Consider the following 16,539-nt stretch of genomic DNA (forward strand, 5'->3'; position numbering starts at 1 on the left):
TTTATGATTTGTTTTGATAAGAACAGAAATATTTTTAAGTTGTCGTGACTAAAAAGACTTTTTATCCCACAATTTCACAATTTAATAAATGGGAAAATTTGCAAAAAGAAAATTGTTTGAGATAATAACAGACACATTTAAGTATATAATCCCTTAGATTTTTATAGAAACCACTTGAGCTTGGGAATTTTTTTAGATTAATTTTGTGATTTTATTTTGTGTTGAGTTTTTTTTGTTCGTTTTTAAAAGAACGAGAACATGACAAAATTTAGAAAATTTTTAAGCTCCTTCTTAAAAGCCCTCTACATATGTTATGATTCGTATCATGACTTGTTTGATACTCAAATTAAATTTCTGTTGTCTTATTTAAAGTTAAGAATCATATATATATTTTCATAGAAAAAAATTAAAACTAAAAGTAGTTCAAAATTATCCAAATTTTGACTAAACCGTTTCCTAGGCAGAGAGTGAACACTGTGTAAAATTGAGGTTTGTCACATAAATTTAATCCTTTACTGTAATTTATTTGCTTCAGAATACAAATTTTGTCAAAAGCATGAAGTTAGCATCTATTGAATAACAGAATTGATTAGAAAATAAGACCTTAAATAAGAAGAGCATTAGAAAATAAGACTTTAAATAAAAAGAGTATTAGCAAATAAGCTAACTGTCATCACTACAGGAGATTCAAATTAAAGAAACCTGTTTGAAAAGTGATCCCACTAATTCCTGTACCATCCCGTCACATAATTCAAACAGTTTTAAAATCACATAAGAAATTTTAGAATTCGCAGAATGTACTAAGCTACCCAATTAGTATATAACTAGTTTAGTTTAAAATGTTAGAGTTCATGCTTCGTCACGAAATCTAGCATTTTAAACTATCGTTTTTTCGTGACTTCGTGAAGAAATGACTACTAAAAAGGATAGCTGTATCATTAAACGTGTCAGTTTTATTTCTGATTGTGAAATTGTTCTAATAAAAAAATTCCTTCTTTTTATCTAATCCTTTAATGCATAATATAACCATACCTACAGTAAATGCATCAGAGTGCTGAAACTTTTAATTAAACTTTTGAGGTATGTTTTATATCAGAAAACTTTCATTTTTGATGACGTAAAGTTTTTTTTTGTAGTTCTTTAAATAAGATTTTTTTGAAAAAAATTGTATCAAATATTTTAAAAATGTAATTTTTATGATCAAACTATTTTAAGGCGTTTTAATACGGTAAAAATAAATGTGTTTCATAATCTGATACTTCAGTTAGGGTTATTATTAGGTTATGTAATAACAGGCTAGGTTTATTTAGGGTATAAGGAACCGTGTTATTATTGTGCCAGATTGGAAAATATCGATGATTAAAATGTTATGATTAATATGACTCTATTAATAAATAATTGTATTTGTTTAACTTGGGTCAGGATATTTGATTTCACCTGCATCCCGTTACATATTATTTTAGTTTGAAAATCTCAGAAAATGTTACAATGAATGTGAAAATGTCAGAAATGTCATTGAAATTATTAGTTTTGAAATAAACAAATACACTATTTCATTGAAGTTCGGTGTTTCTTTAAATTGCAAAATATGTCATTTTTATTCTTTCAACAATAATGTTGGTCTTATGCTATACACTTTATCTTTGCTGACATTTACGCTGCCCCTACTATCCGCTCCTTTGTCCACCGCTTTAGCTTTGCTGTCCACGCTGACCGTGTCCTTACTGCCCACCTGACTGCCCTCGTTGACCTCCTCTTTGACCATGCTGTCCTCCTCCTTGGCCTTGCTGTCCGTCTCTCTGTCCTTGCTGACTTCCTCCTCGGCCTTGCTGATCTCCTCCTTGACCTTGTTGACCTCTCTGATTACTAGTTTGTCTTTTACGGCGATTTGATCCGTTTTCTTGGCTGAGACTAATTTCTTCGGAACCACTTTCGTCTGAACTACTTTCGTCTGAACTACCTTCATCTGAACTACCTTCTTCAGAACTACTAAAATTTCCACTACCCATTTCATATTCCAGGCATTTTTCCCTGCAAGCTTCATCATTTTCTTCACATAGACAGTCTGTTAAGGCGTAATCTTTCATACAATCGTTGAAGCATGCTTCATCATCTGCATCACACGGGCACAGTATTGTTACATCTGGTTCTTCTGTCGATTGACTGTTTACTACTGAAGCAGCTAGGTAGACACAAATTGCAACTATTGAAACCTGAAAAATAATTAACGTTACATAAATTATTCAAATAAGATTGAGGAAGTAATTATCGTAGCATTAAATGGTTGCCTTGGGTTATCATACATTTTTCACGTGAAACACAAAAAGGCAACATTTAAAGTATCAGAAGTTCAAATTCTGGAAAAAAAATACGAATTTAAAAATTCAGTGCATATAACTAAAATTAAACTTTTAAAGTCAAGTTGTAAATGATTGATTAGGAATATTCAATACAGAGTACTTAATTATACTGTAGAAGTATAAGAAACTAATAAATAAGTAAACAATAGGAATTTAATTTTCAATAAAATAAAAAAATTTTAGCTGCCAATGTTACAACCTTCATTTTCAGACCATGTTGCTGATAAAGTTGAAGGGCCTCTCACTTTATTACACAAGTTTCATGCTCTATTCCGCATGTAACATCTGTAAATTTATGTTAAGATAGGAAACATTCTTCAGTTGTACCTTGGAGCTTTGTTAACAGCACATCTGTACATCTGTACAACTCACGTGAAGCCCACGATCATTCTCAAGATTGTTTCATTCGCAGATCTCCTTTGTTCATCTACCCAATCTATTTGTTTTCTTGTACTGATAGAACTCGGATACTCTCTTCCAGACTTCAGTATTCCCTAGATGCCCCCTGTCGAGGCGGGTCGGGGTTAAGCTGCACTCGTCAATAAAGTATCTTATGAATGTTATTAATAAATTATATATTCAAGGTACGGTAGGTACTTTATTTTAGTCACACTAGAGCTGCACAGTGGGCCATTGGCGACGGTCTGGGAAACATCCCTGAGGATGATCCGAAGACGTGCCATCGCAATTTTGATCCTATGCAGATGGATGGCTCCCCTGCTTTGGTAACCCGACTGCGCGCGAAGTCGAGTACTTTACAGTAGAACAGTTTTAACGACGACCGATACCGCACACCCTCGGTCCCAAGGCAGATTGATCAAAGTGGTCACACATCCGCTTACTGACCACAGCCTGTGATGCTTAACTTCGGTGTTCTGCTGGGAACCGTGTTTTTACGCTCAGTCTACTGCGAAACATTATATAATAAAAGGAATATATATATATATATATATATATATATATATATATATATATATATATATATATATATATATATATATATATATATATATATATATATATATATATATATATATATATATATATATATATATATTATATATATATATATATATATATATATATATATATATATATATATATATATATATATATATATATATATATATATATATATATATATATATATATATATATATATATATATATATATATATATATATATATATATATATATATATATATATATATATATATATATGATTTTCATGCCCTGCTCTGAAGCATCATGATGAAATTACCAAATATTATCACGTATTAGAAAACCATATTTTGATATTAATTTTACAAAAATCATTACCAAAGTCTGAGCTTTTGGTATTCCAATAGAACCCCTGTAAATTTTGCTATATTCCGGTAGTTTTGACCATACTTCTTTTTCAGAGTAGAAAAAAGAGAAATAATATAAAATACAAAAAATATAATGCATAAATTTTAATCAGTTTGACAAAATTTAGTTCTGGAGAGCCATTTATTATCAAAAAGTTGTTTTTTTTCTCCCTGGTTTAATGAATTTAGAGGTTCAATATATGAGATACTAAAATGGAATATTGGACCACTAAGAACGTAAAAGGGCGTCATCGTATCAATTAAAGAAATTTGTTTCGTTAATTGAATCGGTCAAGAACTTCTTACGTACAATCAATAAAAGTTGTGTTCCACGTTTCTTAAAAAAATTTGGGCCACAAACAGTGATTTAACTGGCCATTGAGTTCTCCGTAAAGAATAATAGCTGTTGTAATGATAGCATATGTGAGGCTGGAGTATTTCCATATAGTGATAAATTATCAATTGACTGTAGCATCAGTTTTTAGCACGGCTGAGAGTAAGCAATTTGAGTACTTATCAACTTCGGCCTGCAGAACTTAGGGATGGTTGGCAATCTGTACCTATGTTCCTCTTGGGATATTTACTTACTATATATGGGGATAGCTTAGTGAACGTTCAGCTACGTTAAGCTATTTCGATGTATCCCGACGTTACAATAGCTAATGTTTTTTAAATTTTATTTTACTACTCTTTGTATTTCATATAATATCCATCGGAGAGGTTATGAGCTTTTTATACTTTAATTTTCCTACCATTGTTCTGCTGGGCATTGTTAAATGTTGTTTATAAGAGAAATTACCTCGTCTTACTATCTCTCACATAGTGTCAAAATTGATTGATTCATCAATTTGTAAAGTGGTTGGGAGTAAGCGATTTAAGTATTCATCAACGATTTAAGATTCGTTTGAATCCTGGTAACAATTGCGCTTGAATTGTTAACAGAATCTCCATAAGGCAGCGTCAGCAAAAAAAAAAAAAAAAAAAAAAAAAAAATTAGCATTTAGAGAAAAAAGTGAAACATTTTATTCAAGTTTATTTCATAATATATTCATAATTTCAGTAGTGGGGTATTTAATGTTTTATTCGAGGGAAAAACTTAAATAATTATATGTAGACAAGCAACAGAATCTAATGAAATCAATTTTAAGATTGATATCACAAATAATTTTGAGGATATTTAAGCTTTATGTATAAAATATACAGTTTCGTACTTAAACCAATTTATACTTTGCTATCTAGGCAAGTGTGGTATTGCTTCCAATGTATTTAAGCTGAATTTATTGAGACTGAAGCATAGTCAATAGAAATTCAATTTCAAACGTTATTAAAGTTTTTACATACAATGAGTAGTTGTGTACTCATATTTAACGCCGAGCATTGTTATATAGACAAGTTAAGTAATGTTTCTCAAATAGATTTTACGCTTCCTCAAATAAAATTAATGTGAAGTTGATCAAATTAATTGTTTCATATAGTTGCAATAATTTTATGAGTAAAAGAGAATTAGTCAAAAATTATAATTTTCATACATTAAACCCTCATTACTTCATAGATATTAGTTCTATCAAAATATTGTTTCGTTTAAGAAAAGAGAAATGCATCGAAATAAAACCAAACTTTTCTAGATAGCAATATTTATATCTATTCCCCTGTTACCCCCTATTCCTCTCTCCAGTATAACCATTGGAGATAGAGATTAAAATGTCCTAATATCTAAAAGTTATTTCGTATCTTGTACTCAGAAAAATAAAGATTTTAATGTTTTTATCCAAAACTATAACTAAATTTTTAAATTATGCCGCTCTACTATATTAACTAGGTCAAAGAAATTACTCACTAATAACAAAAATCACATTTAATGTGTGTAAAAAATAAGAAGCATCATTAAAAAAAAGATCTTAAAAAAATTAAAGATCTTGATTCTGTGAATGTTACAGTTTAAATAAACTAAGAGATCTCAATGAAATCAAAAATGTAGTTTTTATTTAACAAATAAAATAATTCATCCAGGTTCTATGCTATGCATTAACGACTCGTGGCTGATAAATTGACAGAAATAAATATTTTATTTTCTATTTTATGAACGTCGTTCAACAGCCGAACCAGTTCAGAGTTTACTACTACTAATGTTTAACTTTGTAGCCTTGTACATCTCTCCCAGTATTCGTCTTATTTGGCTTTTTTGATGGAACTAACCTGCACATGCGTTACATACAGAGGAAGACCATTAAAAACTCTCACGGTTAGCCTGACAGCAAGGGGACTCTAACCCGTCTAGGATGTTTTACTGAGGGTATTTTACGTCAGCACTGTGATCGGTGTGTGCTGGGTGCTGAATTCGTATCGAACAGAAATCGCTGGGATTCGAGCCCGGGTCACCCCATTGGAAAAAAGCATTCTATCCCATGAGCCACCACGGTTCCACCAAAAATAAATAGTAAAATAATTATGGTCTCCTAGTGTTTTGCATTTCTTGCGTATTTTTACTTATTAATAAATCGAATCACTTATTTAATGAATAATGCGACTCAAAGTTTCCCTTTCATATTTAGTTATTCATTTCTCTTCTTTCCTTTTTCTTTTTTTTCTGTGCGAGTGATGAAACGACTTGCCGAAGTCCTGTCCCGGTAACATCCCTTTTGGTGAAATGACCGGTGGACGGTTAGACATAGTCGACGAAGCTGCCGAATTAACAAAATACACAGAAGACGAAATGGAATTTCGACGAAACAACCTTGTTGATGAAATGATTCATGCTTAGTGATAATCGGAGAATTATTCTTGCCCATCTATGATTATTGATTTATTACATTGTCAAAAAAAGTTGATGGTGATAGCCGTTAAAAGCTCTCCAACTAACTATCAATTAATTAAAAAAAAGGAAAGAAAAGCACAATTTTCAATTCTAAAATTATTTCCGTATTTATTAATATTGGATTGAATGCTGCTTCATTAATTCACTTCCTTTTCCCCCTTATTTTTTTCCCCTCTTCCTTCACTTGTTATATCAAGAAACATTCAAAGTAGTTATTGCAATTGACTTAACGAGGCTTATCAATAAAAATTAAATCTAAACAATCAATCTCAGAAATAAATACGTGCAAAATGAAATTTCTAATGCGACTTCCAACAAAGTTGCGTTAAACGATAAGCAAAACAAAACATTAATAACAAGAAAAAGTCGTTTGGTTTCCTAGCAACCAGCTAGAGTTGCAGTTACATCAGCAGACGATTTAAAACAATTATTCAAACTAACTGTTTATTGATGACGGAACATCTTTATTGCCACTATCCACTGCAGGTTCACAAGCTCTGGCAGATGTTACTGGTGAAGAAACTGATTATTGTGCCTGTGATTATTGCCTGTGATCCTTGCAGGAGATTTTAATGTGAATTTCTCGTTACCTGAAGCTGAAACATTATTAACCTTCCTTAAAGACAAATTTGGATTGGAAATGATAAATGGTAGGAATGATCCAACAACCAAAGGGGGAACTATCATTGATGCAGTTTTTGCTAGAAATATTGAAAAAATAGAACTCAAACATTTCGTATCTTACTTTAGGTATCATAATCCCATTGTAAATGATATGGATTTGGATATTTCTCCACTCGAAAATGATAATTAAAAGATGCGTTCGATTGTGAATTGTAAGCAATGTTAATAAAGTTTGTCTTAAAGAAACAATATGATTTCACTAAAAATCATTTTTCTTTTTTGGCTATCGCACATGGGACACAAATTTTGCTTTATACTGATTTTAAAAAATTGAGACACGAAAAAATATACTAAAATTACGAAACCCTGAAATTTTCTAAATAATGTCGATAAAATGACCCTGTCGAGGAGACGACCTTGTTGACGAACGACCTTGTTGACAAAATGACCCGGTTGACAAAATCGCCTGACCTAATTGATAGATTGATCTGATGATGAGTGCTGTAGATGAAACGTATGATGTTATTGATGAAGTGACTGTAACCAAAATGCATGTAAATGAAGTGACTGTCACCAAAATGCATGTTAATGAAGTGACTGTCACCGAAATGCATTGTAAGGCGTAAAAATTTTTACACTATTTTAAACTATGCGATTTTAAATGACAAAATGCAAAATGTGAACAAATTTGTTGGAGTTACAAATTTGTTGTACCTGAGCAATTATTTAATAAAAGCCATATTTTTAAGTTTTATTTCTAAAGAACTATTCATCCGATTTTGTTCAAATTTCGTGTTTTGACATTTAAAATTACTTTGATAAAATTGTGTAAAAATTTATATAACTCATAATTCAATAATTTTAAGACCCTTATTAAATAATATAATAAAAAAATAATAATAAAAAACAATTAAAAATTGTTTTCAAAAAAGAATTAATTTTGAAAAAACTTTATTTCCTATATTTTTTACAACTTAATATTAAATCAAATGACACAAGCTACAAACAAAAAAGACAGAATAAAATAAAATAAATCATGATTAGCATCTGAGCCTTTTCTCAGTTTTTATTTAGTTAGATTGGTTATAAATTGAGAAAAAATCTTACCATTATATTTGACATTTTTAAAATTGCTTCATTGAATTTAAGTTGAGTTTTCAACTGTAAAATATTACTTTTTATAGTTTTATGTAGTCTAAGTTTAATCACGCAATGTCCTTCGAATATTGTGTGATCAACTTTTGAAAAGCGTTTCAAAAGATTTCATAACTTGCAAATGGATGGTATTTAATATTTTCCTGATTCATTATAATCATTTATTAGTCTACCTGCGCCCTTCAAATTCATTGAATATCATATGAAAGTAAATCTATGATTCATCACGCAATGTGTTTTTATTGTGTTATGTTATTTGTCTGATGATGGGACTAACTATTCCTGAAAATAAATACCAATAACGAGCAACAATAGCATAACTCTTCTTTTGTTCAAACTATCAATGCAATCCAAGGTATTTTGTTTTAGGTTTTACTAATAAGTACTCATATAAAGTGATAGCAATTTTTTTTTTCAATTTCTTAAATTAACTATTTACAAGAAACATTTTTTGAAATTAAAAACCATCATTTATAACTATTAAATAAATTTGCAATGTCTTGAGACAAGCAAAATAAGTGAAAAGAATATCTTGAAATGAAAAATGCTCTGAAATAACAGTGGGCATTGTACCAGATGGGGCTGAGACTGTTGAATTTTATTTAGTAGAGAAGTTTCATGTGGTATTTTTTCAAGCAAGATTATGTATGGTTATGGATTTATTATGTATGGTTTGTTTATTGAAGTTTGTAGTTAATAATGTTTGCTATTTACTTTAAATTGGATAATGTTTTAGCGAGCTTTCGGGATAAATAGATTAACTCTGAAGTATGTTACAATTTTCGCGTTATTCTAACATGCTATTTGTCGCCATAATTAGGCTTAAATAGATCAATAAGAGCAGCTATGGACCAAATATGTCATTTTTTATGTTATTTGATAAAAGGTCGCACTTGCTAAGGTTACCATAACAACGAATATAAATAGGAGAAGAAGGCTAGCACCAATGGACATAATGTGCACCCGTCCCCCAATGCATGGTGCGATTCCTATGTATAAAGGCAAAAGCAACAATAAGAAGAACAACAGCAGAGGTTGAGACTTGTTTTCATCCTCCTCTACTCCCAACCATTACAGGGATGGGTGAAAGGTTGGGGGTGATGAAAAGCTTTCCCTTTTTTATTGCTGTTTTTTTCTGCATATTTGCACTTTTTATTAACAGTACTGTAGTATTACTAAAGATATTTCTTTGAGAACACATTTATATCATCCATGTTGACTAAATCCGCCAACATATTTCGAAATAGAAAGAGAGAAAAAAATGGCTGTCGTCAGAAGACAGTGTACGCAACCATATATGTAGAGTTGTCCAACCACAGGTTCACAGTTAACGTACCTCTTAACTGTCACTTTGCTTCGTATGCTCACTAGATCTTAGTATATATGATGTTGGGCTAAGTATGTTGGTCACCCTGTAAATTGTTTTTATGGTATAACATACCGCTCTCCGAGCTGTTCCCCGCATTAGTTACTATTGGACTTCCTCTCCTTTCTATATTATTTGACAATGAGGTAAACTTTAACAAATTTACAAGTTTTAAATCTGCCAACATATTTTGAAATAAAAAGAGAGAAAAAAATGGTGGTCGTCAGAAGACAGTATGTATGGTTACAACTTTAACTTTAACAAGTTTTAAATTTTACAAATTTTATAGATTAAATTCAATAGGGACAGTTTATTTTCAAGCAGAAAGCAGTTTATTTCAAATCTGGACTATTTTCTTCCTTTTCCCTTACTAGTTGTTATCCATAAAACTCTTATTTTTATATCAATACAGGTATTTAACAAAATGAATAATATTATAGATAAATGAAAACCAAATTGCAACAAATATCATATTTTTTTCGGTGAAATGGTTTTAAAAATTAAGGCGAACCTTCACGTGCGTCCAATGCATACATACTACATTTTATTCAGTTTTTAATTATATCCAGGTATAATGTGTTTAGTGTATTTTCAGAAGCAGAAGATAGCATATTGAATTAAATTTTAGTTTAAAATTAGCTTTCCACTTAATTGTTGTATTCACTCTATTTATAAGCTTTTGCATAAGCTAACCGAAAAAGTAATAAGCATAAATAAATTAATTTCGAAATTAGTTTAGCATTTTGTAATAACTTCTGGACTTGATAATCGCCTGGATTCGGTTAGGAAAGGAATCAATATAGTTTGTTAGGTAGGTTGAATTGAGTTTAATCAACTCACTGGGGAATTTATCACACGAAATCGCACAATTGTGGATTTCAAATCTGGTGATTTCGAAGGCCGATGGAAATGTAATTGGGTGTATGAGTGCTTATTAAATAAAATTCGTCCAGCTTGATGAGCTTTTCTATTGTCAATGTAAGAAACGAGTGTACCAACAAAATACTGATCATGAGAATGTTAACTGAAGGACAACTCCCGACCACCTAAAATGATAAAATAAAAATGCTGGTTCATATTAGTAGTCATCTCGAAAATCGAGATAAATTCATCCTAAAAAAATTCCTCTAAAACATCCGAAACCCACTTCTATAAAATAATGCTTCTTATGATATTTTAGATGTGGCCAAATTTTTTCTAAAAACCATAGAGAACTGTGGATTTTTCCTTTAATTTAAGAAAAAATTAAATTGAGTTTAAAATATTTCATCTTCTGTTATTAAAATAAGAGCAGAACACCGTGAACAACTATTCTGAACTTTTTTTTTGTAGTAAAACTGGAAAACCTCGACACAAAAGGCAATCAATAACATATTCAAAGATCGCATGCAGATATAGTTTTATTTTTAATAATTTTGTCGTTGTATCTTTTGTCGTCTGCTCTTATCATCGGTTTTATTTTTACAAATGTAACCCACAAACTTTATTATGTCATCCATATCTTCATGATCATCTTTGTTTGTTTCACTTTCCGATATATCCTCACAACTGTTATCAGAATCGTTAATCACATTTTCATCAATAATAGTGTCACAATCCCTATCACCGTCAAATTTTCTACAGGAGGAGGAGTACTGATCTTCACCACTGTCTTGATGACTCGGAAGAGATGAAGATGAGGGAGTTAAAAGCATCAACAAAGTCTACAAAAGGTATATAATACTTAAATTGCACTGAGAAAGCTGGAAAACCTTGACAAAAAGGCAATCAATGACATTTTTAGCGATAGCATGTAGAAATAATTATATTTTTAATAACTTTATAGTTGTCTTTTTCGTCTTCTGTTTTTATCATCGGTTTTATTTCCACAAATGTAACCCATAAACTCTATTACATTATCCATATTAGTGGGATCATCTTCATCTATTTCACTATCCGATATGTTCATGTCCTCATAGCTCTCATCAGAATCATCTATCACATTTTCATCAATAATAATGTCGTATTCACCATCACCGTCAAATTTTCCACAGGGGGAGGAGTAATATTCTTCATCAATGTCTTCATCACTCGGAGGGGATGTCGGGAAGGATGATGAGGATATTAAAAACATCAACAAGGTCTGAAAAAGATACAGAATACTTAAAAACTACGCTGAGAAAAAAATCGTGGTCAAAACTTATGGTAAAATTCACTGTGATTCTGGCTCTTTGAGAGTTCCAAAACGTTCGGTAATTTTTAGCGATTTTTTAAAAAAAATTTACCGATAATTTTTCGGTAAACTTTTACCGATGGCAATGATAATGGTAATGATTTTGTTAAAAATTAACAGCAAACTGTGATTTTATAATATGTGATAAAACTTGGTAAATGAGTAAAATTTGGTTATTATGTCATGATACTTAAGAGCAGGGGCTTCCAAATGATCCTTAGGGCTCCGTGGAAGGGTCACAGGGGTTCCTACAGATAGAATTTTTTTTTTTACCGTTTATATTTTTCGAAACTTGTAAATAAATTTATGTACTGTTAATAATACATTATTTATTTAATATTTACGTTGTTACGAGAGTATTTAATTGAAATGTTTGTGAAAAAAGAAATTTCAATGTTTTTCTAATAACAATATAATGAATGAATTATGAAAAGGAAGCTTTTATGAAAAATTCCGCTAAAAATAACTACATTCAGCAATGAAGAAGTATGTTTCGCTGATAACCACTTTTCAACGTTTATTTTCTTCCTTTTCCGGTTTTGTTGTAATAGAAACCATATTTCAACTCCTTAATTTTCAGTTCATGCATACATGAAAAAAAAATTAAAAATTTGACTAGAATGCTGATCCAGACCTATGAATTCAACTGTCTATCGCAAAGACACAATTTTAAGACTAATATTGATAAAACAATAGGATGAAATAATTTAATTCTTCCTTTATTCTCTAAATATTTTTAAAGTAGTTTATAAAATAAAGATCATTACATGTTTTTAAAATGATTAAGTCTTTCACTAATTTACATGTTCACAATTGCTAAAAGAAATTTATTTATATTATCTCGTGGTTCCATCAAATGAACATTGATCGTTGAGCCTTTAGGTTTCCACAGGTTTAGGTTTTGGAACGCAGCCTTAGAGCATGGCACAAAAGCTATTTATTTGGTTAAATTTGCTTTTCAGTGTTGTGGTAAATCGTTGCAACTTTCGGTAAACCGTTACAATATTAACAGAAAAGTTACCAAACGAATGGTTTAAACATCGTATATTTCTGTTTTATAAATCAGAATGAATTTTTTTTACCAGAAATGTCATTACCATTCAGTACAGTAATTTTACTAGAACTATTTTCTGCGCTTAGCTTATATGATTTTTTCAATAAGCTTAGAGTTGTAGTAAGCTTGATCAATTTGAAAAAATGACTTAAAGTAACTTTTATCGACCTATCTATATATATTCTAAATTATTCTAGAAATATTCTAAAAGTATGGCAAAATAGCTAGCAGTAGTATGCCCATCCGATAACAAAAAAAAACAAATAAATAAATGATTATTGAATGTGCACTTGAGTACTCAGTTTTTTTTTTTTGATTTCAACTACGAACTTATAATATTGAAGTTCATAAAAACGCGTTTCAAAAGAAAGATCATCAACAAAAATAAACACGCTGTTTCAGAAAGTATTTAAAATACTAATGCAGTGACATGCTTCAGTGTTAATTTTACTTATTATAATGAATTAATAATAAATAAATAATAATAATTGAGCTTGACATGAACATTCAGTGAAACTCATTTTTGTTTAAATATAGCTCTAAGCAGTCAAACCTAAATAACGTTATTTTTCCATTAATTGAAAATAAAAAAGGAATAAAAAATGAAGTAAACAATAAGTACACAACTAAGAACCAAACCTAACTTACGTACACAACTTTTCTTTCATTTCAACTACGACTCAACAATATTTAATTTCTATAAAACGCAATACAAAAGAGTAATTTTCAACAAAAATCATCTCGTTGTTTCAGAGAGTATTTAAAATACTAATTTGGTAACATGCCACCAGCTTTAATTATACTTGATATAATGAATTAACAAAAAGAAATAATTTCAATGAACTTGCCATAAACTCATAATAGAACTAATTTTCAATCAAATATAGCTGTAAGATATCAAACATCACTGATGTTATCATATAATTAACTGAAAATGAAAAAACACAATATCTGCAAATTGTATAAAACTATGCATGATGCTAATCTTTCGACAGTTTTTATTACACCTTTCTTGAAAAAAAATTATCAAAATTTTAAATCATTTAGGATTAGGGTATATAATTGGCCGATCACCCTTCATCTAAATTTGAATATCTGAAATCATACATTTTTCACTGACACTGGTAGTCACACAATCATTTTATTATTGTAGATAAATTATAATGAAATGATAATGTTAAAAAATGAAATAACACATGAAATAACAATCACTGTGCATTAAAAGTTATTAAATTTTAATAATGGATATGTTTAATTAAACGAATGTCTAAAATTAGGAATGGAATTCAACCTGAGACGCTTCATTTTCGTATTATTCAATTCATATAACTCAATCTTAAATTAACACATATTTTTAAGGATCAAAAAATTATTTTTGCCCAGTTTATTAAATATTTAATAACAATATAAAAAAAAACAAATATAAACCATTTAAAATAAGCATATTTAAATACATAAAAAATATTTTTACAATAAGATTAATTTAAAAAATCATGCATGAATGGAGATCTTAAATTTTGAAAAATTGAAATCGAATTCGAATTTTTTATCTGCATAAGAAATCAACATTTTTATTTCAAAATGTTTGTCTTTTTTTTAAACCTTTATATTAGTTGAAATATGAGTAGCTTATATGGGAAGACGGACGTGTGTTTATAAATTTATTAGCCAAAAAAAAAAAACAGAAGTTGTTTTAAAAATATTTATAGCTAAAAATAGATTTTAAGAAAGTTTGAAAATATTTTTAAATGTTAATTCAGTTTAATAATTTTTCTAAAGTAACAGGTGGAAAAAGGAAATCAGGTAAAATTAACATACTGTATGGTAGTGACGCTTCAGAAAAATAAACATAATTTGGTTAATAAAAACAAATGGTATTTAAACCTTTCATTTGGTAATTCTTCTTTTCATATGGTAACGGTTTACCAGAAATTCTCTCATCATGATGTATTAAATTGTATAAACGTTAGGAAACAAAATTATGTAAAACCATAACTCTAAACAATAAACCATTACGAACGTTCTGGTTATAGTTGACTAACTTGAAAAAATTAAATAAAAGATGGTTTTTTGTTCAAGAGCTTTCTTTAATTTGAATTGTTTATAAACACAAAAAATTGGGTAAACAAATTTTAGTTTTGAACATTGATTTTCTTTAAATGCAACTTATATTGATTTTTAATTTTAAGAATGTTTTTAGTATTTTTTAATTAAAATAATTTTAGATGAATTTATGATAACTTTACGCTTCGAAAATCTTTTATAAACTCATTAAAACAACAAAAATATAACAAATTCTTACACCGAGAAAAAAATTGTGGTGAAATTTCTGTATTGTATAGTAATTTCGTTTCTGGTTAAAGAAAACGAAAAATTCTGATTAATAAAACAAAATTGTACTATATTTTAGTCATTCATTAGGTAATTTTTCAGTTCATATGGTAACAGTTTACTGAAAATTTTGTTTTTCTAAATTATAGTTGATATTACCCCACATTTAATAAAAAATACAAAAATTAAAAGTAAGTTTAACCGAATAAATAGTTTTTATGCTATGCTCTAAAGTATTATAATAAAATTATCAAACCTTTCCATATTTACCAAACTTTATCAAATATTATAAAACCATATTTCCTTATTAGTTTTACTAAAATCATTACCAAAGCACTTCAGTAAAACTGCCATACTTTGGGTTTCTTTTTGGGGTTCCGAAAGAGCCAGAAACACGGTAAATGTTACCATATTCTGGAAGTTAAGACAATTTTTTCCTCAGTGTAAAAAAGTTAATTTTGTAACAATTGTTTATCGTAAGAAAATATAAATAAGTCTCACCAAAAGGCAAATCATTTGAACAGTTTATAAAGCTAGCATTTTCCGGTAATTTTAATAAACATTTCTTCATTAAACTATTATTGAATTTTGTATTAGAATGTTTGCAAAATCAAAAATTGCCAAATACTTGAAACGCTACAAACGCTATATATAAAATGCTACACTGAAACGGCCAGAGCTATGAGTAGCGTAAGCATAACGTTACTATTTTACGTGATAATATAAACTCCAATTAAAATTAGCCTCTAGGATAAAAAAGATCATTGTTATTTATTGGTAAGAAATGCGTCTTTCAGTTTCATTGTTCTTAAGAGTCAAATAAAAGCACATTGTTCGTTTATATATTATGTAGTTTTGTCCAGTCTTGAAACTGATTTATTTTCCATCAAAAATGAATGCATACAAAACAGACCAGCTTCTAACTGCTACCATATTGGTTATTAAAATTCCTCAAATAAATATTATTACCTTCAGTTAAATTGTTATGAGAGAATAAAAAATTGTTGAATACTCAGAAAGAAAAAAAACAGGAAAAATTACCCTACTGTATGGTGAAACAAAAAAAAATCATAATTCTGGTAATAACACCGAAGTGAACGGTATTTAAATTACTTATCTGGTATTTTTTCCGTTCAAATTATTATAACTACTTTCCAGAAATTCTAGTTTATAAAATTATAGTTCTGATTACCACATATTTAGTAAAAAAAACAACATAAAAGTAAAGTTAACCTAATAAATTGTTTTTATGCCACGCTATAGGGTATCATG

General features: G+C 29.2%; 1 protein-coding gene across 2 annotated transcripts; it reads right to left on the minus strand.

Moving 5' to 3' along the window:
• Positions 1 to 1,569: 1,569 nt before the first annotated feature.
• Positions 1,570 to 16,063, minus strand: LOC107449202 (uncharacterized). 2 transcript variants are annotated; one of them, XM_016064674.4, is made up of 3 exons: positions 15,769 to 16,052; positions 8,257 to 11,792; positions 1,570 to 2,213 (listed from the first exon to the last, which is right to left on the minus strand). In XM_016064674.4, exons 2-3 carry the CDS (start codon positions 8,269 to 8,271, stop codon positions 1,722 to 1,724), a joined length of 507 nt encoding a protein of 168 aa, XP_015920160.1. In that variant the 5' UTR covers positions 8,272 to 11,792; positions 15,769 to 16,052; the 3' UTR covers positions 1,570 to 1,721. The 2 variants fall into 2 exon arrangements, with proteins under 2 accessions (XP_015920160.1, XP_087017436.1); XM_087161310.1 differs by lacking the exon at positions 8,257 to 11,792 and having other exon boundaries at positions 15,769 to 16,063.
• Positions 16,064 to 16,539: the final 476 nt, after the last annotated feature.

This window comes from Parasteatoda tepidariorum, chromosome 4 (assembly GCF_982258835.1).
Source record: "Parasteatoda tepidariorum strain Cologne lab strain chromosome 4, Ptep-v5.0, whole genome shotgun sequence".
NCBI lineage: Eukaryota > Metazoa > Arthropoda > Arachnida > Araneae > Theridiidae > Parasteatoda > Parasteatoda tepidariorum.